Consider the following 25,544-nt stretch of genomic DNA (forward strand, 5'->3'; position numbering starts at 1 on the left):
ACCCTGAAGGATCAGTTACCAGTTGAAACTTGTGCTCTGGTGACTGCAGCCCCACAGCCCACCCCAGTCCTTCCTGTCACTTGTCAGAGTTTGTGCCCAGTGGACTCTATCCATCCAGAGTTTATTTATTCATGTTCGATTAATTAAAATTACATGTAAGATGCCTTAGGTGGGCTGCTGCATTGGCCCTTTCCGATTTTTTACCCAGTGTTGTCCCCTAGGATGACCCTGGACCAGAATGTGGTAGTAGATGTCCACCTTAACCCATTTCCCCACTCCTAGTTTGTGAGAGAAAAGCTTTTGCAAAAGACTAGAGAGTATATTGTTTCTGAATGTCTAAGTAAATAACATAGGCCTTGAGATCAGTGTTATGACGATGTTAGCTCCTAGAAGCATTAGTAAAATTTGGGTTTGCTTTGGGCTCCAGGTGTGGCAGCATCTTCTGGTTGTCGCTGTTTCTACCCTCCTCCGCCTCTCCCTTGACTGCTCGCCCTTGCTACATAATGCCCAAAGGGTAACTTGTCTATGTAACTGGATTGCATTAGCTTTCAGGCCCTAGAACACCAGTGGTAAACAGCAGCACCCAGGCAGGATACTGCCCTGTAACCACTGACTGTCCCAAGACCCCAAGGGAAGGCCTCGCACTTGGGTTAAGGATTGCCTGCTCTTTAATAGCTTTGTTAAATTAGTTTTGGAAAAATGACTATTTTCTAACGTGTATCCTCTGCCCTCTCTATGGTTAGCGGAAGCTGGACCCAGCAGCTCCCCTGTACGACCCTCCGACTGCCCAGCTGGTCTCTCACTCCCAGGAGGTGGTGGTCGCCGTCGGTTTACCTGCCGGTAAGGGGGAGCCGCCTTCGTTACCTCCGTGTTGTTACCTCTACTCTGCCAGCGCCATCCAGTGACCGCGCGGGGACCCGTAGTGTCTGTGGCTGGGTCAGATCTGAGCATCTCTGCAGCCTGCCTTCTGACTGAAGTCTAGGCCTATTCTGGCTCTCACCACCCCGGTCTCCAAAGCTAGCAGGGCGCCAGCTCCCTCACTATCCGTCTCCACAGCTAGCAGGGCGCCAGCTCCATCACCCCCGTCTCCACAGCAAGCAAGGTGCCAGCTTCCTCACCTCCCGTCTCTACAGCTAGCAGGGTGCCAGCTTCCTCACCACCCGTCTCCACAGCTAGCAGGGTGCCAGCTCCCTCACCGCCAGTCTCCACAGCTAGCAGGGCGCCAGCTCCCCCACCACCCCCGTCTCCACAGCTAGCAGGGCGCCAGCTCCCCCACCACCCCCGTCTCCACAGCTAGCAGGGTGCCCGCCTTCTCACCACCCCTGACTCCACAGCAGAGTGCCAGCTCCCTCACCACCCTTCTCCAGAGCAAGGTGCCAACTCCTGTGCAGTATGGCGGTGCCTCCACTGTGCAGTAGTAGGCAGCCACCCCATTCCCCCTGTATTTTAGCAGGGTGCCATCGACACCCCTACATGTCTCGGTTGTCTGGAATATCAGCGCGTTGGATGTAGGTCACCCTGGAGCCTCAAGATCTTTGCAGTCCAGTTTCTATGTGAAGTAAACAGCATCAGTCGAGCTGCGTCGTCGCCTGACGTAGCAACAGCTGGAGAGTCCAAACTGTCCCGAACGACGCATGCCAGCATCCCACACCTCGGGGCCAGAAGGATTCGGAGGCAGTCGCACTTCACATGCCCATTGCGAGTCTAGTTCAGTTGGGTGGTAGAAGTTGCCCTGATACAGTCATGTTGTTACCCTGAAGGATCAGTTACCAGTTGAAACTTGTGCTCTGGTGACTGCAGCCCCACAGCCCACCCCAGTCCTTCCTGTCACTTGTCAGAGTTTGTGCCCAGTGCACTCTATCCATCCAGAGTTTATTTATTCATGTTCGATTAATTAAAATTACATGTAAGAAATTGACATTGGCACTGGTAGACCGTGGACTCTTAGAAGCCACAGTAATTGCAACAGCTCAAATTTGATCTATCTGATAACCTGCCCATGCGGGCTGAGATACATTGGAATGACCACCCGTCGTATCAAAACTCGGATTTTGGAACACAAAAGCACGATACGGTGTGGTCGTTCCTCTACCAAACTCACCAACCACTTCCTAGAGGTCAATCATGCTCCTAATGACCTACACTGGACAGTCCTTGACAAACCCTACATACCACCACATCTTACAGATAGCTCTTCTTTTCTATTTAAACGCGAACAAAGGTGGGTGTATAAACTGAAGACACACGTTCAGGGACTGAACGACGATATTCCTTGGTTATCCTTGTAACATACTATGGCTTGAGCTCACCTTTTGACCCATGTTTCACACCGTGTTCATGGGCATCTCACATTAAGTATACCGATTAACTCTTTGTTACTGTATACATTCGTTACAGTCTCTAAGCAAGTCCTCTGTAACTGGCACGCACTTCTCCAGGCTAATGGCCAACCACCGATTGTACTTGCTCTCTATTTTGACAGTTCCCTTCTGTCTTGCCCTACTGATCGGCAGCTTTACATTTATATTTCACTTGTCATCCACTTTCCGGCGAACCTAGTGCACTCTCAACTAGCTTCGACCGCGCTGCAAGAACCGATGTCTTCACATCAGTTCACACCCATTTCAGCTACCTACACCCACTGAGCGATCCACGTTTTGAGAGCTAGCGCCGTATTAACCAGTGCGTCTCCTCTCGGATCACTCAACATGTGTTTAATTTGAAATTGCCCAGGATGTTTCTCCATGCCCCGTCTAGGCATTGTCTCGCCCCTTATTCCGAGATTCCTTCTTTCTATCCACACACCGTGTTAAGGAGCGCTACCACCTTTTCCCTAATTTACCGTGGCGCGCATTCCTTTGATTTTTTGACAGCGTAACCCGTAACGCGTCAGCTGCATACCAGTTTCCTTGGTTACAGCCACACGGCTGGCTCAGCACTCCCTATTGGTTCCCCGTCCTCACAGGATGAGCAACCTGCCCCCTGATTGGCCCATTAGTGCTGACTCATCTTTTCTTAATCCGTCTCCGTCCAACCCCGCGGGACCTCCGGCTGCAGGCTCATTCCAGCCCGGTTCCCCGACGGAGAGGTAGGATTTCTGACGCTGGGCACACACGGTCCCGCTTTTCATTTCTTTTTACATTTTTATGAAGGCAACCAACCCCCCACCCTCTAGCGATATGTTTGGGCACATATTTTGACATTTGATTTCATATGTACAGACATTTTCAATTTCTTACTACTTAGATCGATTCAACAGGACCGGTCACGTTTTCCCCACCGGTCTACCCTGTTGGCTATCGATGATCATTGCATCTATCAGCATTCTGTGCACACGCTGTTTTTGCCAGTATCCCTCGTTGTTAGACTACCTACTCACATTTTTTTACACGCGCTCATGACATGTAAGCTCCCCATTCTTCAGCAGTCTTACATCTTTTTTTCAGAGCGGTGTTCCTTCCTGAGCGGTTGCCAGGTGGAGGTCCATTTTCCACCCAGTTTACACGGGTGAGTGTAGCTTGCTTTTAGTTTATACATTCACACCTGTTACTACTGAGAAATTGTGACCAACATATTTACACTGAGTCTTTTTTATCTAGGTGATGTATGAATCATTGAGGAGACGCACACCCTACAAGCAACTTGAGGGTGTTCTCTATATCCTTTGATACGTTATTTGTTCATTTCTGCAGTACCTTACCAGGTCCTGATGAAAGCCGAGCCTAGTTAGGCACCACGGCTGAAACATGTTGACCACTATTAAAGCCAGTAACTGCTATAATATTACAAAAAGAGAGAATCAATAAAGCAAAATGTCTGAAGCTCCTTCTCTAAATACCAACAACCCTCCATGAACCCTCTATTAAATAGTGGAAAGTGCACATACACCAGTTCATGAACTTTATGGGACCCCCACACCAGACATTTGGAGGGCCTGTCACCACCCTGGTGGTCCGTACCTGCACTCTTAAACAGGAGATACTTACCTTGTAGCAGGTAACCTGTTTACATACCTTTCCACCAAGCACAAGACCAAGTATGAAGCATTAGGTGTTTGCCAACACTGTGTGGGGTACTGAACACAAAGACAGGTCAATGAACATGGCACTGTAACCATCTGTGCCATGGGCCCAGCAGGGTAACCCTCTGTACTCAGGACACAGCCCCTATATCTCTCCGTATCTGGTACCTGTATCTCACCGTACTCGGGAAATAGCCCCTGTGTCTCTATGGACATGGCACCTCAACCTTTCTGTGCTCTGGATAGGTCACAAGAATTTCCCTGTATTCTAAACGCAAGCCCCTGTATCTCTCCTTAACCTGGACCCAAACACTGTATTCCCTTCAGAACCTGGACACAGCCCCTAAATCTCACCATATTTGGAGAATAAACCGAATCAATCTTTATATACCCAGACTATCAATGAGCTTTCGCAAGCTTCTGAAAATATCCACTTATGCAAGGTATGGTTTCTCCACACCGCTTGATTGGCTCTTACCAGTCGGTCACTGCAGGAGAAATCCTTTTTCTTCCGGTCGGGGGCCCAGTTTACTGGGCGGCCTGCAGCATCTGGACAACAGAAATGGAGTACATGAGACATCTCCAATGAAAAGAAGTGTGAGAGCAGAAAAAGTGAGATAACGCGCATGAGCTGGAACCACAGAATGAAAGGCATAAAGAATGAGAGCAAACATCAAAAATCACAAATAAGAGTGAACATAACAGTAGTAAGCTGGCTCTCTATCTGGCACATGCATCAACAAAGACTTTTGCGATTCCTTAATTGCGATTATTAAGGAATCGCAATTAAGGAATTGCAAAAGCCTATGCATGTAGGAATCGCTATAAAAATAGCGATTCCTACAAATTCCTTAATTGCGACTCGCAAATTGCGAGTCGCAATTAAGGAATGCCGTCCCATTCACTCCTATGGGCCTCCAGGCCCATAGGAATGAATTGGAGATTGCATGAGCAAATTGCGAGTACCAGTATGTACTCGCAAATTGCTCATGCAATTTCAAGAGTGCAAGGGTGTCAAAATCACACCCTATTGCACCCCTGAAATTGATCTGTGCACATATGTTGCACACACACATGCTCTAAGGGCATGTGTGTGCGCAACATGAAACTTTGAAAAATGCACAAAAGTTCAACTTCATGGTAATTTGCTCCCCCTATTAGCGAAATCGCTAATTTTTTAACTTTAATGCATTGCATTTAAGGAATCTCAATTTGGGATTCCTTAAATGCAATCGCAATTTAAGGAATCGCTATTTAGAGATTCCTTAAATTGCGATTTTTGCATTTGGGATGATGCATCGCAAATGCAAAAATACCGGTCGCAAAGGGGCAGATTCTCGTTTTCTCGTTGATGCATGTGGCCCTATATACTATACCAAAAAGCTAATACTTTATTTTGTGGTAGTGTGGGTGAGCAGTTCGGCTTATCAGAGGGTAGTTTTAAGGATTTATTGTACACAGTGCAATAAATGAGACACAAATTCAATAAATACATCCCAGACCAATTTATAGAAATAATAATTGGTTATATTTATTTTGTAGAACCACAGAACTTCATCAGAAGTAAAATTGTTTTCCAATAGAAATATTTTTCAGTTTAAAAAAAAGGACACTTAAGGCAATTTCCAGAATTTGCAATGTTAATCTATTGGAGGAAGAAACTATTCAGCATATATAGGAAGAATATCGACTTACAAAACCAGTCTTTGGAAGTTAAGGGCAGTATTGGGCAAGGTTAAGTTCAGTACCAACAGTGCACCCCCAGCGTCACTGGGGTGGCCAGGTGCAAGTTCGAGGCTGGGCACCCAATACAAATCAATGGGGACTGGGGAAAATCGGTCAGAGGCTGATTACAAGTGAGTAGCAACAGTTTAGGTGAGCCAGTCTCCAGGAGTTGAAACAGCTTACCGGAGCAGGTCGTGGTTGGAGGGGAGGTGTCCGTGCAGATGCTGCAGGTGACGTCAAGGAGAAATCGGCTCACAGTGGAATTGAACTCTGGTTAGTTGGGGAACCATGCTGGAACCGATGGGCCACTTGAACTCTTGCCGGAGGTATCAGGTGCAGAGGTGGGATCAGAGGCAGGCTTCGTTGTTCTTCAGGTCACAAGGTGTTTACTTTAAAGATGGTTGCTTGGTGAACAGGTCCCCTGTTCTCGGGAGTCTTGATCTTTGTTTAAGGCAGTTCAGTCCTCTCAGGGTGCTGGAGGTCGCTGGGCTGCAGCACAAGTCATTTTTTGGTGCAGGATCGTCGAGGGCTGCAGACAGGCCGGTAGGATTGGGACTAATCCAGTTGGTCTCTGCAGTCTTCTTTGCTGGTGCAACTCTGTAGTATCCGGCTCTTCTCAGGTCATCAGGAACTCTAGTTCAGGGCTCAGGGGGCACCTAAATACTACATTTAGGGGTGTTTAAAGGGAGTGCCAGGCAGAAACCAATGGGCTACTTACCTTAAGGGTGACTACATCCCCTAAATACTTACCCCACGCGGAGTGGGCATATCCCTGATCCTCATTGGAGGAGTACCACCATCTTCACGAAGGTGGGCACTGAAAAGTGTACTTTGCCTCCCCTCCAGGACCTGAGGGGTGGAGTTACAGAGGGGGGTACACCTCCTATTCTTTCTACATTTCCTCCCCTGTCATCCCACAACAAATGGGCTGAAGACAGGAAGGGGGTCTGCTCCCTCTACAGGAGAGGCTGCAGCCACATAACAAAGGCGGAAAGTCCTTTGAATCTCCCCGCCATGGATGGCTCTTTCGGAACGGGCAGAGGTGTGAACACCACCAGCCAGGAAAGGCATTGTTCTCTGCCTCAGAGTGCGCAAGCACTCTTCCCATGAGGTCAGAACACTGTCGGGTGGTAGCAGGCTGGCACAGGCCAGTTGGTGAACGCATTAAGGATTGATAGATTTCAGGGGACCGACCCCTCTATGGGGTCCTCCGTGTGCACTTTTTAATAAATCTGACACTGGAATCAGTGCAGGTTTATTATGCTGAGATGTTTGGTACCAAACATCCCATATTTCAGTGAGCCATCATGGAGCTGGGGAAATCGTAATGACGAGTGGCCAGCCCATGTACTAACTATGCAAATACAATGAGATGATGGACGGAGCGCTGAAACTATTCAGACACTCACCCCCAGTCACAGATCAGGGTTGACTCCATCATTGTTCTTTAGCTCACTTCGCCACCCCAGTTCAGACAGCTATATGCAAATCAGCCTTGACCCTGTGCCTCATGGGAACAGTCCAGCCCGAACTGCCAACCCAGGTCTTCCCTAGACCGGAAACAAGCATCCTGGGACCGGTTTCGGGTTTACAGCCCTCATCAGCCAGGCTAGCTTGAATCCAGTGGCAAAGTGAGCAAGGAACCCACATCTGGGCATGCCCTGCCAACTTAGGGCAAACACAAGGAGATTCTTGACGGAGAGCTGAAACTTTTCAGACACTCACCCCCAGTCACAGAGTGAATGATGGATTTAATCCAGACCCTTGTGACTAGGGGTGAATGTTTGCATTGTCCAGCATTCCATCCATCAATTATTTCTTTTGCATATGTCGCCCCAAGTGGGAAGGGTATGCCCAGACGTGGGTACCATCTTCACTACACCACTGGATTCTAGCTAGCCTGGCTGATGAAGAGTGATGCCCTGAAACCGGTCTCAGGATGCTTGTTTCCGGTCCAGGGAGGACCTGGCTTGGCAGTTTAGGCTGGACTGTTGCCACAAGAACAGGGTCAAGACTGATTTGCATATGGCTGGGTCCAAACTGGGGTGGTGTGGTGAGCAAAAGAACGATGGATTTAACCCAGATCCTTGTGACAGGGGGTGAATGTTTGCATTGTAAAGCATTCCGTCCATCAATTGTTTCTTTTGCACATGTACTAACTATGGCTTCCCTGGTCACTTACAATATCCAGGAAAAAAGTGGAGGCTAACCTTTTCTAAAAGAGGGATCTTCATACAATAACCAAGAGCAAGCCTGGCTCAGACAAACTCTAGAGACCATGAACCAAAAATTGAGTGTCAAACTGAGAAGGAACTTCAAAGGAAATGCAACTGAGAGCAAGCCAGAAAAAAAGTGACACGGAATAGACAGCAAGAGCTGCATTATGCCAGCAAACCCAACCAGAGAGCAACGAAGAGCTGAACAGAGGTCGTGAGCCTGAAGAGAAGAGTCATGAACATCTACAAGAGGCAGGTTATCCCATTGTACAGGGTGCTAGTGTTCTCTGATGAAAGGAGTCTTCAATTTATGTTTGAGTTGCAAGAGCGTAGGAGCAGTTTTGAGGCTGGTGGGAATTTGCTCGAGATCCTGAGAGCTTAGCTGGAGAAGGATCAAAAAAGGGAAGTAAGAGGGAAAGCAGTGTCTGTGTGGGCATTCCTTAGAGATAGGAAAACAAAGCAGTAAAAGCAGACAACCAGCAAACATCACTGTTTATTGGTCTGGTTGACAAACAGCAAACAGCCTTTTCAAAATACTTTTGTGTACTTCAGATAGCAATAATAGATTAGGAACTTGTTTCTTTACAGGCACGGGAGTACAATTAAACAAGCATTTGCAATGCAATCGGTCTCGCCTTTGGGACCTTATAAGAATTGAGCTATGCACCATATTATCCATGGGACCACCTGCACTCACTTTTTAGTTAAAGCCCATTGCTATCATACACCCCGTCTTTTCAAGCACTAATTCCGGCATTGAGGCCAACCTATCGTCCACTTTTGCTACTATTGTCCACTTCACCACTGCATTTCCCACAAAACATTAGGCCAACCATCTCTCCTGCTGAAGTCACTTCCCTACCACCATTTACTAATCCCACACTAAATACTTTGTCAACAGTCTCTCCTGTTCAAATCACACTCCTGACACATCCCCACCCTAAATACAAGGCCAACAGCCTCTCATGCGGACGCAACTCCCCTGTCATCAATATTCCTCATCACGCTAAACCAATAGCAACTTTGCTTATGCAACTTCCTTGACATCACTGATGCCCAAGCTACTCCATGCCAACAATCTATTCTGTTGACGTCACTCCCTGCCATGGCCACTGCCACCCTGCATGCTAATACACCTTCTAGCCACCTCCCTTACTTCCCTCCTAGCCCTCCGTACTGTGCAGGTTTGTATCATTGAACCAGATAAAGGCAGCATACAGACCCCAGCCCTCCCATTTTAAACCCCGGTTCACATTTATAACGAACTGCTGTTCCTGGTATGGGCTGATACCCGATATCACAATATCACCCAATATCACAATGATGGAGAAAGCTTGCAATCCTGGGTGAATCTCACACACTACTAGGAGAGCTCAGACTACTGGAGGAAGCTAAAACTGCCGGAAAAAGCGTGCAATGCTAGGGGACTCTCACACTACTCTAGAAGATCAGAATGCCTTGTAAAGCTCATACAACCAAGAGAATCTTACACTTATGTGGGAATATTACACTCATAGGGGAATCGTACACTCATGGAGGGAATCTCAAGCAACACGAGGAAGCTTACACTGCCCAAGGAACCTTGCACTGCTGGAGAAGCTTGCACTGCTTGGGGAAGCTCACAATGCTGGGAGAATCTCACACACTGCTGGAGGAAGCTTGCAATGCTTATGGAATCTCACACTGCTCTGCTAGAGGACGATCATTCTGCTGGGGAAGCTCATACTGCTAGAAGAAGCTTGCAGCGCTCACAGTTTCTCTCAGTGCTGCAGGTAAAGGACCATGCTGGAGAAACTCCCATTGTGGGAGCCCAAGAGTAATGACAGAGGGAACTTGTGCTGCTGGGTGAAGCTTGCGCTGCTGGATGAAGCTCGCGCTGCTGGTGGAAGCTCGCATTATTGGAGTCCAAGAGCATTGGCAGACGAAACTCGCACTGCTGAAGGAATCTCACACTGATAGAGGAAGGTTGCAATGCTGGGGGAATCTGGCACATTGCTAGGGACGCTCAGGCTACAGGAGGAAGCTGGCACTGCTGAAGAAAGCTCGCAATGTGGGAGGAATCTACTATTGTGCAGGAGAAAGTTCAAACTGCCTTGGGAATATCGCACAGTGCCGAAGGAAGCTTGCAATGCTTGGGGGTACTCACACTGCTCTGCTAGAGTGAGTTCAGATCGCTGTGGGTAGCTCATGCAGCTGGGGTCTCACACTGTTGGGGGATTCACAGACTATTGGGGGATTCACACACTGTTGGATCTCATTAGCACTAATAGTAAACTTTTAGATGAATCAGACATAGCTGGAGAAAGCTGCCATCTTTTAAGTCTTGTCCGGCCGTACGGATATTATGTTGGCATAAATATGTGGGTGACGCACTCTCCATGGCACACACCACACTTTGATAGCTCTGGAGGCCACAGGCTCACCTCGAACCCTTCTGTCGGCACCTGGTCTCTAGCGCTGCCGATAGCTTCTGGGCGCCTAAAAAGCCCACCCCTTCACCGAACCCCCCCCCATGGGCCTGTAAGATGTATGATGCCGCCACGCTTCAAAAATAGATTATTCTTGGGTCGTACAAACCACACCGAGGTCCATAAATCGGAAGCTGGCACAGTTTAATAAAAATGTTTTGACTTACAAGTGATTATTAATCAAAAAGCCATTAATCGCGGCGGCCGCTACCGAGGGGTGCGCGAGAGTGATCGGAAATCCATGGCGGCTGGTGGACGCATGCGTAAGATTGCAGTCTGTATTGCGCATGTGTTCTGGACAGGTCAGGCAAAACAGAGTGCAAATTCACCCAGCCAATCCCAGGACAAGCAAGCATTTAGAATGCAATAGGACTCTTATTTACACGAGACCTATTGCATTCGAAACAGAAGTGCGGGAGGGGGTGGTGGTGGTGGTGGGACGAGAAGTCAATGACTGCAGGAGGGAACGTGGAAGGCAGGGGAACAAAACAGTTTTTAAAGTAAAGGGGCTGATAGCCATGGAAGGACAAAAATGACGACATGGCCGTCAGGAGGCGGGACTAACAAGCCGAAAACCAATCAGAATGCAGCATTTAGGATTTTGGTCAATCAAAAAGATAGGCGGAAAGTGGGTGGGGCTTCCCCCGCTATACTGTATACTGCATGCCTCGCAATGCGCATGCGCTGCAACGCTAGGCGAGACCTAAAAACGAGGGAGAACCACTTGCAGCTGTGGAGAAACATGCTGAATACACTTGTGGAACCTGAGGCAGAGCCAGAGAATGCAGGATAGTGGTTTGGAACAGCGGAGTAGGCAGGTAAAGGGGGGCTGTGCTGGGGGGGTCGTTCTGGCAGCCACTGCCCCCCTCATTGTGCAGTGAAAGATGGAGCGGAACTGCAGCATACTGTTTGTTACTGTGACCAATGTGTGTTAAAAGGTCGAACGGGGTTGGGGGAGCCTGTTTTGGGGGATTGTTACAGCTGTGATTTCATGTATCTTGGAGTCTGTTTTTCAGACACAACCCAAAAATTCAGTAAAGATATATTATTTAAAAAACAACGAGACGAAAGTTCTACTAAAAGCATAGTAGTGATCATATCTCCGGAGTAACACCAAGAGGGTCATAGTCAGTAATCATAACCAACCTTGTTTCTTATCATTGGCATTCCCAAGGGTAAGAAAAAGGAGCAAAAAACAAATCAGGTGTACATGTACAATCCTTAACTAACTTTTAGTGCATCTGCTCTTGCCCTCATTTCTTAAGCCAGATTCTGTCCCTGCCTACCCAGTGACGACTATTGTTGCCGCGTTATACGTATTGCCCTATGGTATGCTCATCCTTTTGCAAGGTGAGGTGCACTCACTGTCCCACCACCCCTACAGGAGCATCCAGAAAAAAATACACCAACATTCTTTACAACTGGAGTGTCTGCACTCACAACAGCACCCAAATATGCAAAAACAATTAATGAAAATATATTATTTAAAATATTGACATGATTAGATGGAGAAGCAATGGAGTGTGGCAATTACTTACATGGGCATTAGAAGATGCGAGTATTTAGTTTAGATTCTAATAAGGTGTTTGTGCGGTTGAGGTCTGGGGGTAAGTGGAAGGAAGATGAGAGAACGGCTAAAGTATGCTAGACCGTGTCCATTCATCCACTAGGGCGTTCTCAACCAAAAGGGTTCGCTTACCTCCAACGTACACACTTCCCTCCACGTCCACTTTAATTCCTGCATTAGCCTGTGAAAAAGAGAAAAACAATTAAAAAAAAAGAATACTTGCAGAGCGCCTTCCACCCACAGACATTCAAGCCTTAATCGAACAACAGTTACACCTGTGTGTTCAAAGTATGCCATGGTTGGCAGTGTTAAAAGTGGCAGAGTTTGAGAAGGATCAGGATCGGGGAGATATGGTGTGGCAGTGGATGTCAATATCTGGAGACATGGGAAAAAGACGATTCCTCTGTTCACTAACAAACTACAAAACTGGTTAGGTCTGGCTTATGGAGCATCAAGTAACTACTCATGAGACTTTAGGTCGAAACATAAGCTATACACCCTTAGCATGTCTACTAGAGAGTCACTGGCTGAGGGTAGTTTCCACTTCTAGTAGTTCCACTCTTGTTGCTCAGTAAAAAGGCTGTGCAGCAACAAAGATTATCTCGAATGCCATTGCGATGTAAAAACGCTGGCCTCTGAAGGATGTGCCAAAGTTTGTATACATTGTGTAATGCTGACAGAGGGTATTGAATTAATGTAAACAGTAGGGGGGTGTTTTGTCTTCACCAGTGACCTCACTGGTCATTAGCATACAAATACTTGTAAGTGCACGGTGAAATAAGTATACACTTGTCAAGTGCAGTAAAAACTGTTATCTGGGCAAGCGTCAAACCCATTCCACGGACATTTTGAAACTCCAACAAGGCACAAAAACTAAACATTAGCGGGTATCAACGGGTATCGATGGCAATCTAATTAATTCTTCTAATCGCATTGGTTTCGTAATGTTTTTAGGTCTTGCCTGCCAGACGGCTCAAGCTATGTGGTTAAGAAAGACTTAAAGTAAACTTACTTTAGACTTACAACCTGCCCATTGCTTAACATTGGTTGGCTTTATTGTGCATCTTATTTGCATACTTATGTTCAAGTTTAATTGATTTAGTTCTCGACTGAGAGCAACAAATATTTGAGGAATAAAATTACATTTAAAATAGTAAAATGTCATTCTAGTACAAAGTTAAAATAGATTTTAACAAGCATTGAAAATGCAATCGGTCTCGCCTTTGATTAAGTAAAAGCCATTTGCTTTGCTAATGGTATTGTATAGCAAAGCAAATGGCTTTAACTTAATAAAAGGCGAGACCTATTGCATTTTCAATGCTTAAAGGCCTAAGAATGGCGAACGTGCGTTCACACGGTACGTGTGCCTAGTTTGCGCAGGAGAGAAAATACAACTAGGTTGGCGGGGGAAGTGCAAATCTACAGCACACACACAGTCTGGTTTAAACTCAAGAAAACAGGGAAAGAATCCACAAAAGCAAGTGTTCCTTCATATGCCTCTCAGTGCGTCGGAGCGCTATGGTTAAACAAGTGAGACCGGCTCGGGTCAGTTGTGACCGGAAGTGACTTGTTGCACATCGCTCGGCCTCTGTCCAGGTCCAGAGAGAGGCGTAAAGAAGACTGCGCAGCCAACCTGCAATCATCCAGGAGCGGGGCATCACCTCATAGGGCCAGGGCTTTACATTGATGAGATATAGAACACCCCTCATTGGAGTGGGTTGGAATAGAACACATGTGTGGTAGCGTGACTGAGTGGGGACGGGGGTGAGGCCGGAGCCCACAGGAGGAGATAGGGTCGAAATGCATTGTACTTTAGAACAAAAGCCTCGAAACTCACCGGCAGCGTTAGTAACATAATTAGCTTCAAAGGCAATATCGAAAACAGACTAAATCGAAAAACTGCACTTTCTTAATTGGTAAAAAAAAATATTCAAAAAGTGCCAGGGCCCTTCTCGGAAGACCAGTGCAGCTTGCACCACATATTGCCCCTGCCAGCGCTGCCAATGTCATTACCAACAGAACACCTAACCATGCCACTCCTAAAAGCGTGACAATTCACGCTATTTTAGGCCACACAAAGCTATAATAATGGCTTGAAAAGCTGGTATTAATTTTCAATGTATATTGTCTTAATAAACACGGTTGTTGTGCACATCTCAAAATTAAAGACGGCGCCACCATGTGGTGGACTGTCACTGGAGCCGGTGCGGACATTTAAGTGCTGGTGCCGAGCACCGGAAACCACCGGCTCAAATTAAGCACTAAAAATACCAGAAATTTGAAAATATTTATAAACAGTATTAGTAGTAACATACAGCATTGGTAATCGGGCCCTGTTCACTTCAACCTCGGGTTCTCTATGCACAATATATGTATAGTGTAGAACTGAAAGGCTGTGAGGCCTCTACTGTGTGTACACTATGCACAGTTAACTACAAGTGTTGCTTAAGGAAATAGTGTAGGAGGCATTTCTTCTGGGGCTTCTGCCTGTGCGCTATCTAGCTATGGGCAAGGAGGCTTCTGTTCAAACCTCGCCAAACTGTGCGATTCTGGGCAAACCAACCTATCTCACGGAATCTGAGATCCCATATTTGGCAACATTTGGAAAACTTAAATAGTTAAAACAAATTTGATTGCTATGCAAAGGGTTGGAAATTCGTCTCATTAATAGTAGTACATTTTTTTCAAGTGATTCCTAATTTTTAGACTATCAGGGTGGGTTCGTACAAACTTTCCAAATGACCCATTCGTTTTTGAGAGCAATCTGCTAATGAGCGTCCTGAGGTGAGGCAGAGGGGGATCTGGCCACTGGGCCTTACCTAGTAGTTTGCTGAGCTCGGCGTTCTGCACATCCGGGAACCGTAGAGCCAGCCGCTTATTTTATTTATTTTAAAAGTTTTATATAGCGCTAGCTTGACCCATAGGTATCAGAGCGCTTTACATACATACTGTAAAGAAAAACAGACGGAAATTGCATTACATAGCAGGCAGGCAGTAAGGAAGCAAAACCAGGGATAAAAAAAAATACAGCATGGAAGATAAGGTGGTTAACACAGTCCGGTCACCAACTATCTTTGCATGTCAAGAGAGAGGAGTAAACTTGGATATTGAAGTCTAGGTTAGTTGACATTGGTCAGGAAAGTACTTGGTAAGGAGTTGGATTTTCAGGTCCCTTTTGAAACAGGAGAAGGAGGGGTTGCATTTGAGGACTCTAGGGAGAGCATTCCACATCCTGGGAGCGTTGCCAGAGAACGATCGGGATTGTGTGGTTTTCTTTTTCAGTTTCGGAGGAATAAGGAGGAGTGTGTTGGAGCTTCTCAGCAATCTGGATTGACCTGCTCTTATCAGTTTGTTGTTCAGGTAGTTAGGGGCCGGAGAGTGAAGGGTATTGTGTGTGATGCAGGCCAGTTTGTAAATACACCTCCCTTCCATGGGAAGTCAGTTGAGGGAGTTGAGAGCTGGAGTGATGTGATCAAATCTTTTTACTCCAGCTACGAGTCGAGCGGCCATGTTCAACACTGCCCTTAGAGGGGCTAGGTGAGCTTTTGGAGTCCCTGTTAGGATGGCGTTCCCGTAGTCGATTTTAGAGAGAACTAGGGATTGGACTACTGTCTTGAGGTCATCATGGGGAAGAAAAGGTTTCAATTTCTTGAGGTGTTTTAGAGAGAAAAGAGCACTTTTTGCAGAGTTTTTGATGTGGGCCTCCAAAGATAAGTTCTTGTCAAGAGTGATGCCTAGAGACTTAACTGAGTCGGATAGGACGATGGGGCAGTTTAGGGCGACCAGATTCTTGAGCCACTCTTGGATTGGACGATGGCTGCTTTTTGGAGCGAATTGGATTAGTTCTGGTTTATCTGGATTGAGTTTTAAGTGGTTAGCGTTGAACCAAGTTTGGATCTCGGTTAGAGTGGCATGGAGGTGTTGGATGTCGCTGGGAGACTTGATTTTGAAATAGATTTGCGGGTCATCAGCGTAAAGGTGGTAATTCACTCCAGCTTTTTTCAAGAGGATTGTGAGGGGCTCCATGAAAAGATTGAAGAGGGCCGGGGAGAGGATGGAGCCTTGCGGGACCTCAAGTGTGACTTTTGTTGGCTTCGAGAGACAGGAGTTGATTTTAATTTGTTGCGAGCGGTGTTGAAGGAAGGAGGAGAACCATTTTAGTACTGTGCCATTGATGCCGGAGCGCTTCGACATGGTCTCCAGAAGCGCTGGATGATTTACTGTGTCGAATGCCGCAGATAGGTCAATAAGGATGAGTAGGCAGGCATCACCTTCATCTAAAGCCTTGTGAATTTCGTCAGAGACGTTGAGCGTAGCTGTTTCCGTGCTACAGTCTTTCCTGAATCGCGATTGAAAGGTGTCGAGGAGGTTGAACTCATCAATGTGTTTGTTGAGTTGGTGGAGAACGCATTTCTCCAATGTTTTTGCAAGGAATGGGAGGTTGGAGATAGGTCTGACGTTGTTGAGATCATTAGGGTCGGCCCCTGGTTTTCTGAGAATAGGTGTGATTTGTCCAAGTTGAAGGGAGTCTGGGACACAGCCTGAGGTGAGAGAGGCGTTGATTATTTTTGTCCAGAAAGGGGAAATGGTGTGGTTAAGTTCTTCTATGATTGTGGATGGGATGGGGTCAATAGTGTGGGAGGAAGGTTTTAGGTTAGAAATTATACTGAAAACCTCTTTTTCCGACATTAGCTCAAAGTCGGACCAATGCGCATTGTTTTTTAGCTGGAGGCAGACCTGATTGTCCTTGGTAAGAACTCTTTCTGAATGACCAGGGGTGGTTAGAGAGGGGCAGGTTAAGAGGGAAGGAGGGTTAGAGGTTTGGATGAAGGACTGATCAATTTTCGAGACTGTATTAGTGAAGAAGGTGGCAATTCCTTCACAACGCTCATTGGTGGCTTTGATTTCTTGAGAGGGAGTGCAGTTAGTTTGGCTTTTGACAATGTTGAAGAGTTCTCTCGGTCTGTTTTTTGCCAGATCTAGTTGGCTTGCGCTCGTCCTTAACCCACACCATGAAGGCGTTCATGGGCCTGCGGATGTGGGCCTCAGTTTTGGGGCTCCCTCTTTTAGGAATGCTGCTTACCGCTCGGTCGCCCGTACTCTGCAGGTGCTTGTCCAGGGCTTCTGGTGCCAACTGGCAGTGCCCGAACTGCGTCATGCCCAGGGGAGCCGGGCAGCAGCGCCCCACCTGCAGGTGGTCGTCACTGGAGTATCCGGCATCGGGGCAGCTCATCACTGCGCCGGGCCGGGGGTGCGAGGGCAGGAGCAGAGGCTCAGTTGGGGAGAATACACGGCTCGCTCATGCAGAGAGGGGTCCTGGGGCCCTTAAGCTGTGTCTGAGCTGCCGAGTCTCTCGCTGGCATACCTGCTACAGGTAGGAGGCCACACTGTCCCCAGGCGCATCTTCCTGATCTGCTGCCAACGGGGTGAAGGCCACTTTAAGTAGACGAGCAGCCAATCAGGCGCAAGGGGAGTGGAGTCACTCTTTGAGGTGTTAGAGGTAGGATGATGGGGCCGGAAGGCCTGAGCAGCCCACTTGCCCCTGGCACCTCTTCCCCCTATGGGACACAGTGAACCATTCTATGTCCATTTTATTTATTCATGTGTGTTTATTTGTTTACATTATTTTTTCATTTGTTCATTCATTCACTATGAAGATGCTGGCATCATACCAGGAAGCCGGCCTTTGGAAATTAAAGCACATATTCATGATAATATTGTATGTGCGATTAAATTAGTCATTATAATAGCGCCCACGAGACATTAAGTTGCCTCTTGGCACTTGATAAGCAGTGTTAGTTGTGGCCGAACTCGGTGGTATTCTATTTGTCAGCCTAGGAAAGACGAATGGCTGCTTGGGCCCTCGGGACTCGGCCCTTGCGGTCCATAGACACAGATCTCTGCCACTAGTGCAGCGAGCTGCACACATTAGTGTTCATGAACTGACCTGAGGCCTACCACTTCCTGTGACTCGACGACCGTATCGCTCACACAGTCTAGTGCGGGCTCGTGGCTTCTATTAAATGCAGGAACAGTGTGGGCGCTTGCCTCTGACTTTTGCACAGCGACAGCGCTTTTAGCAAAAAACGCAAAACGTACACATTCGACTCTTTTGCAGAGACTTGCGCGGCTACAAAAATGCATTTGTTGCATGGTGTCAGCTTTGTAGGTTTCACCTCATTCCTACCCTGGCACACTCGCTCATCTAATAACTCACAAAGCCTTTCACTCCCCCACTCAGTAGAATTCCTTCCTTCAACTCAATAATTCCACTACAGTCAATGTAGTATCTTCGGAGGTTGTGCCTGGGGGTAATTTGCGAGGTCAGAGTTTCGCATATGTGACTCTGGGGTGGCCACCACAGCACCCTGCGGCGAATCCGTGCACTGACGCAGATGTTATCGGGCCGGGCACAGACCCTGGTAGTGCATGTTTTCCGCCACTCTCCTCAGGGCGCACAGGGTTTGGAGTTCTAGCCATGGATGCTGAGCTCTGGGGCCTTTACCTCATGGAAATCCTTGCAGTCGAAGCACAAGACAAACGCCCACCTTTGGAGGAGATTCAGTCTGGGTTACCACCCGAGGTACAGTTTGATTCCGGAAAAAATTAAGCAAATCGCTTTGTACCATTTCAGTGCTCGCTTAACGCGGGCACTTCCAGACTGGCGAACATGTATCTTGGGCCATACAACATAAAGCTTTTCACTGCTGAAAAATGAAACAAACTGTATTTGCCTCAATTATCCTCCATACACAACACGGTCTGAGTAACGTCACATTCCACACAAAAAATGCGGACTCCCCTTTCTCTTCAAGCACGCGATGCTATTAGGCAGAACACATCAGCTTTATTTTTGTGCAGAAACCCCATTTTTCTCATAGTACGGCCCGTCAGAAGAATTTTTTTGCTTCTTCTGAAATGACGAAATCTCTAAAAAAAAATGTGCAAAACGGATTTGCACTGATTTCTCCTGAGACGGGAGTCTGTGCAGGGAGGGGTACAGGTGGTGGATGGACCTGCGAGCCTGGGAGTGGCTGCGAAGAGGGAAGGTTAGTGGCCCAACAGCAGCAACGAGCAGCATCTGCGGCCCTCTCTGGAGCTCTATTGTAGTCCCAGACAGAAGGTGCTGCGGCTGAGATAGGTGCATACAATCACTTCACAACCCTTAACTCGCACAGGCGACATCAAAACACCCCTCCCCCCGGCTGCTTCTTGATAGCACTGGCTCTCGGTACTAGAACAGAATTAATCATTATGTGCCCTTATCTTATGGGCACCGTGCAAATATGACTTGAGCCCCTTCAAGAACGTGGACAGTCTGCAAGGCACAGCGCAGCGTAAGTGCGTCACAGAAACAGAGTGCATAGTCAAAAACCTCATGTGTGCAGAACGGTTTAACTGCCCTTCACCAATAAGCTGGCAGCGTTGTGTAGAAAACATAGTGCGCCCCAGCTAATTAAGGGGAGTATGTGACGCCGCGAGTGAGAGATGCAATCCTGGTGGGCGGGGCTAAAAGGAGACAAGGCGGCAACAAGGAGGGACTAAGAAACCTCTTTTTCAATGGTGAGCCTGCTTTTTGCATGCAGGATGACGCCAGCGAATGAGAAAGATGGGCAGGGCTTCAACTCCGCCTCCGAGAGCTTCGGAATATGAATTGATTCCAAGAAGCTCTCGATGCCGAGAGCAGCGCATGCGCTGCTTCCGACACGAGACCTAAAAATGTAAACATATCGTTACACACAAACTCATTAGGCAGTGCCTTACATAGAGAAATCAGGTTCTGAACGAAATTAATTTAACATTTTGTTCGAATTGGTTGTATAAACCTCATTCTAGCTTCTACAACAGTCAGATTTGGACAGACAAATAACACATGTTCCAAATCTTGCTCCCCGCCATTACACAGATCACAGGAACTACTAGATTTTTCCTTTGAAAACCACTTAAAGGTGAATGATTTTAGAGGAAGTATCCAGACACGGAATAAGATAATGCTTCGCCTGACTGCATGCTTTAAATTAAAATGAATATACTGCTTCACTTTCTTATATTCAATTGTTTCAGCGCATTGTTTATATAATTGCAATTTGGAGCAGTGTTGTATATCAAGACCGAAGCTTATCCCCGGTGTTAAATGTTTTAAAAAAAAAGCTTCAAATGAGCGGGAGTCCAAGATTGCAACAGGTCAATAGTAACATTTGATAGTTTAAAAGCGATGGATACATTTCTGCTGAATACTAATTTGGGGGTACCTTGTTCAAATGTCTCCATTTTTAGTAGGGATCGTAGGGTTCCTTGGTCCGCATGGATGAAGTTATATGCCCATCTTAAGATATTAGTAATGCCTCTGGCATATACACTGACCAATGAAAGTTCAAGACAAAGAACTTGTACCGGCACGGCTTGTGAAATCTTAGTCAGTTTCCAGAGGACTTTCCCTTCTTTCGGTTCCAATTGTTTCCATTGGCTTAGTGGGATATATTCAAGTGCATACAATAGAACTGGTGGGATCTTAGAGCTACATACTTGAAAAAGAGAAGAAAAGTGCCTTTGGCCAGTGGAGGAATATAATCGTAGGAGTGCCCCAACATGGACATCAACTTTACAGCCCAGGTTCTGCAGGTGAGGCAAGTTTTGCAAAGATTGTGAAAAAATTCTCCCCAGGTATGTGTATTCCTTTACAACTTCCAGCGGTTTTCCCCCAAAAGTCCAGTTATATTTAACATACCGTTTCCTTCCTGTAAACGGAACAATTTTTGTTTTAGTGATATTTGGTATTAGATCATTTTCGTCAGTGTATTTAGTAAGTGCTTGCAAAATCCTTTGAAGACCAAATGGAGTTAGATCTAAGATGACTACATCGTCTGCATACATTATGGTGTGTATTTTAGAAGATGCTATTTTAGGTGGAAAATTGCAAACCCGTTTGAAGCTTACCGGCAGATCACTAAGGTATAGGAAGAACAGTATGGGAGCTAGGAGGCACCCTTGCCGAAGGCCATTAGGTGTAGCTATTGGGCTAGTAAGACACTTCTCCCTCCACATTTGAATTTGGAACCATGTCTCTGAATACAGTGATGTTAGTAGGTGAAGGAGGTTGTCCGGGATTCCCATTTTTCTAAGTTTTCTCCAGAGCATTGCTCTATCCACCCTGTCAAATGTGGTGGTAAAGTCGACGAAGACTGCATACACAACCTGAGACTTTAAGGTGACATATTTATCTATTATTGTTTGTAGCACTGCAATATTTTCAGTAACAGAGTGTTTTGCCTAAACCCTGCTTGGTTTAAGGGAATAGAACCTGTTGAAATTGCCCACTCTGGGATTTTCTAAAACGCTTGCCGCAAAGATTTTCCCAGTTCCGACCAGAAGAGCTATCTGCCAGTAGTTGCAGGGGAGCTACCTGGAGCCCTTCTTATAGATTGGGATTACAATGCTCCCCTTCCAAGATTTTGGAATTTTCCCAGTTGCAAAACTAAGGAAAAATAGGGGAGCTAAAAACTTGCTTGAATCCTTGGGGTCACTTTGGAGGACCTTAATTGGAATTTGGTTCGGACCCATTGCTGCCGACGTTCTTACCTTTTTTATATAGTATTCAATTTGAAGAGGAGATGGAGCTCCGCTGGTTGAGATTTTTCTCCTGGCTTACTTAACACTGGAGTCGAACTTTCTGTCCTCTCGTTTAATTTTTATAGATTGGCTAAATATATTTCCCATTCTGATGGGGGTACTGGAGTAGCTTGTAAAGATTTTTTTGTGCCTGTTTCTTTGGCAATTATATTCCAATAGGAACGTTTGTTATTTTGTTTAGCTGCAATCTGTATGTCAACCCATTTTTTATCCTGTATTTCTTTACGATTTTTTCCTCATCCTTCCTGCGACGTTTTTTAAAATTATTAATTTCGCATTGTCTTCTTTCAGAGAATTGAAGGAATTGTGCCCTTATTAGTTTAATTAATTCAATTGCGCTTATATCCAGGTTCAGTCTTTTGTTTTTAGCGGATATTGGATTTCGTTGTTTTAGAATATCCTGCAAGGATTGTACCAATTTATTGGCGACTGCTTCAAAATTAGTAATAGAGATTTGTTGAATGAACGATGTGTTAAGGGTTGTGCCATCTCAATTACAGAAATAATTTTGTTAAGTGTTCTCGAGTTCCATGACAGCTGCCCATGGGCCTGGTTCACCAGTACTGTACTTTGTAAATACATGATGTGCCCTGGAGATGTAGGTTTCAATCTTAACACTGTTGTTAAGTGTAGTATTGCGTGATCACTTCCTAACACAAAATTAATATTTAGGTGTGAGACTGATCCAAACAAATCTAGGCTATAAATCATATAATCGAGAATTGAAGTATTAAAATTGCCTTTTCTTGTGCAGGATGCCGGAATATCACCTTCTACATTGCCAATTAATATTACTCTGTTCAGCACCGGAAGTGAGGATAATATAATTTTCCCGCTTTTATCTGCTCTACTTACAGTGGGAAATTGTGGAATTGGGATTGCCAAGGCTTCTACTTGTTCGCCATTAGCCAATTTTTCTAATGAGTCATTGGATATTTTCCCATTAAAGACTCCTGTTGAGCAAACTGACGGAAAACCTTGTCCTTCTACCTCCTTTTCTATTCTCTCAAGTATTTCTATCGCTAGTGCGTCCATTTTAGAGCCTGGGGGAATATAAATGTTAAAAATGAGGAGGGCCTTCAAGGTTTCCATGGGGTCGATCCTGAATTCAACCTCAATACATTGGACGTTCTTTGAACACATTGAGATAATTTCTTGATCCCAATTAAAGTCTTCATTAAGGAGAATTGCTATCCCTCCTTTCGAGTGCCCCCGATCGGCCGGTTCAGCTGGAATGTCATACACAAAATAATCAAGGTGGTCAAAAGTTGTTATTGACCAAGTTTCTTGTAAAGCCACAATCTCTGGTCGTTTGTTTTCCTGACCCTGTTTGTTACTGTTTAGATTCCCCGCAATCCATGCCCATTTATTTTCATTGGTTGTAATTTCCTTCTTTTGTGTATTTTTGTTCCAGCTTCTCCTTTCTCCATTTGTAATCGAGACGGATATATTTTCTTTAAAGAAATTTAGGGGGTTATTTGGGCCACTTTGCCTTTGGAACAAGTGCTGATTTTCAATTTGATTAACTTCCTTGGGTTTATCATATTTTTGGGTTTCATAATTTGTTGCAAGTGCCAAATCAAATCCGTATTTGTGTAGAATCTCACTTTCTATTAATAATATTCCTGGTATCACCGGAGACCAGAATTCTACGACAACCGTCGTGGTTATAGATCTTTCTGGGAAGACTACTAATTTTATTTCATTTCTTGATAGAAACTGTAGTAGCTGTATCTTTTGAAGTAGATTTGCTATTCTCTCACGGTTAAGTGAGACATCGCCCGAGGGGAATAGATCTGGAATTTCCAGGCGGCATGGTAGAGTCTTCTGCAACTGAATAGTCCTCTTCCCCATAGATAGGACCCTTGGCTGAAAGTCCTTTTGTGCCGGCGACTCTATTCCTGGCGCTGTAGCTAAAAAACTTGGGGCCGTAGGATTCAGTTGATTGGAATTTGCCCTTTGTTTTTTAATTTAAAAGTTCTGCCCCTTTTCTGTCAAACTTTGTACTTGTTCTCGACTTTCCTCTTTTTCTGAGGACATGAGTGCGGAAGGTAAGGTATTTAAAAACCTTGTCTTCCGAGCCTTTTGCTTTGCAAACCTTCTTATCGATCTTATCTTTGCCCTTTTCCGACTGCTTTTATTAGATCTCCTCATTTTCAATATTACAGGGCCGAGGGGGACGAAGGACGAAGTTGAAGAGGTTTCCATTTTTGTTTGGACACAGGAGTCATATTCTGATTTGATAGGGCTTTTGTTTTTTGTTGGGTGAAAATTGGATAATATGCAATGACCGACTGTTGAGTATTGACCTTGTTAGTTTCCTTGAAATGTTTTCTAAGGAAATAAGTTTGATTGAACACTTGTTTTCCCTTATTTGCTTTTTGTGTACTCCGGCCCGTTTTGGTCGCTGTTTCTTTCTTCAGCGGAGAACGTTCCCCTGTTGGTAGAAAGGCTTTTGGATTAAGGAGGTTTTCCGCAGTTGGATCTTCTCCTTTTACTACTAGTAGTTGTGTGTTTAATTGTTGTTTCCTCTGTTTTTTTCTACTGGACATTTTAACATTCCTAATTGAGAATCCAGCATCTGGTTGGAGGTTTCCAAAATGTTCCCAAGATGGGAAAGAACTGATTCCAAGATTCTTTGGAGTGTAAATAGGGCTTTAGACACCACAGTATATCCATTAGAGGATTCCATGGTCTTTAAGAGTGAAAAATCTGGTGAATGAGAGAGAGTCCCTTCTGGGTCAAATATTTTTGTGTGGGGTACTATTCTGGATTATCAGTGGCTCCTTTAGTGCCTTTGAGTCCTGGCAGAAAACCAAGTCCTTGATGTTTATATCTGGCAGGTGACATCGAATTCTAGAGTTTGCTGTGATTTCTGGTCACCTAAATCTATAAAGGTATTGGGGCCACCTAGTTGTACTTCTGAGTTTGCTAGTTCTAAGTTTATAGATTAACTGATTAATTCTTCCAAGATTCTGGAGTTACTGTTTAAGTCTTCCTCATATCCTTTTTGGCTTTGAGTGAGGTTATTAGTGTCCGCTACTTTCTTTTCTTCGTCATCTGTCAACACTTTTTGTTGCTCACTTTGTATTTTCCCCTGTTCCTTTGTACTTTGTTTTGTGAAATATTTAGTTATTCCAGGATCCACTGCAGAGTTTCCTAGTCGGGCCGTCTTTCCGGCACTCTTTTGTATTGCTTGTTCAGTTCACAATCTTTTCATGAAAATTGTTCGTGATCTCAGTTTTTTATACGCCATTTTGCAGTGGGGGTTCTCACTGTAGATCGTGTCTTGTGACAATGGTCTTTTGCGCAAATAGTAAAAAATCGTAGCTTAGTTTATGGTTTTCTGTTTTCTTTCCAGGTTCCTCTTTTATCTTCTGGTTTTGGGCAGAGTCGTAAAGTTGTAAATACCCCGGGCAAGAGCAAAACTGAGAGTGAGCACTCGGGAGTGCCGCAAACCACACCCAACCTTGCCGGGATTCTACGGTCACCCCCAAATCCCACGGCTCCCTTGCCTCTATGCTCCAACCCTTAGCTCTAGCCCCCTTCGTACCTTTGATCCAAGTGGAAAAGAATTTCTCCGGCGTTTTCCACCTTCCTTCTTCCCTCTGCCACTTAAGACCTGTTTAATATCTGCTTCCTTGAGGGCAGGACAAGTTAGTGTCAAAAAGGAAGGGAAGTGGCAAACAGGGCACTTGAGGCGGGAAAGCAGGCTGCACCTGAACTATTCAGGCCGCCTCCGCGAGGCCTCCAAGGGCACACACTCACTGCGGCTGCCTACTAATGGTGGCTGCGCTTGCCTGCTGCTGTCGGGAGCTAAGGCAGTGGGAATGCTCCAACAGGGCAACAGTATCCGAGACCTGTGACTGGTGGCGACCCGCGACCGGTGGTGGTGTCTGGACGCGGCTCTCCTGCAT

The 25,544-nt window shown here is 45.8% G+C and overlaps 1 protein-coding gene across 3 annotated transcripts in view; it reads right to left on the reverse strand.

The window, feature by feature from the left end:
- The window catches only part of LOC146809405 (bifunctional polynucleotide phosphatase/kinase-like), a 223,716-nt gene that overhangs the window by 46,857 nt on the left and 151,315 nt on the right, over positions 1 to 25,544 (reverse strand). For all 3 annotated transcript variants that reach the window (XM_085616250.1, XM_085616248.1, XM_085616249.1), the window contains 2 exons: positions 12,130 to 12,178; positions 4,500 to 4,570 (listed from right to left, as the gene is read on the reverse strand). In XM_085616250.1, coding sequence (XP_085472376.1) covers positions 4,500 to 4,570; positions 12,130 to 12,178 — 120 coding nt within the window. The remainder of the gene's footprint in view (positions 1 to 4,499; positions 4,571 to 12,129; positions 12,179 to 25,544) is intronic.

The sequence above is a fragment of the Triturus cristatus genome, chromosome 7 (assembly GCF_964204655.1).
Source record: "Triturus cristatus chromosome 7, aTriCri1.1, whole genome shotgun sequence".
Classification (NCBI taxonomy): Eukaryota; Metazoa; Chordata; class Amphibia; order Caudata; family Salamandridae; genus Triturus; species Triturus cristatus.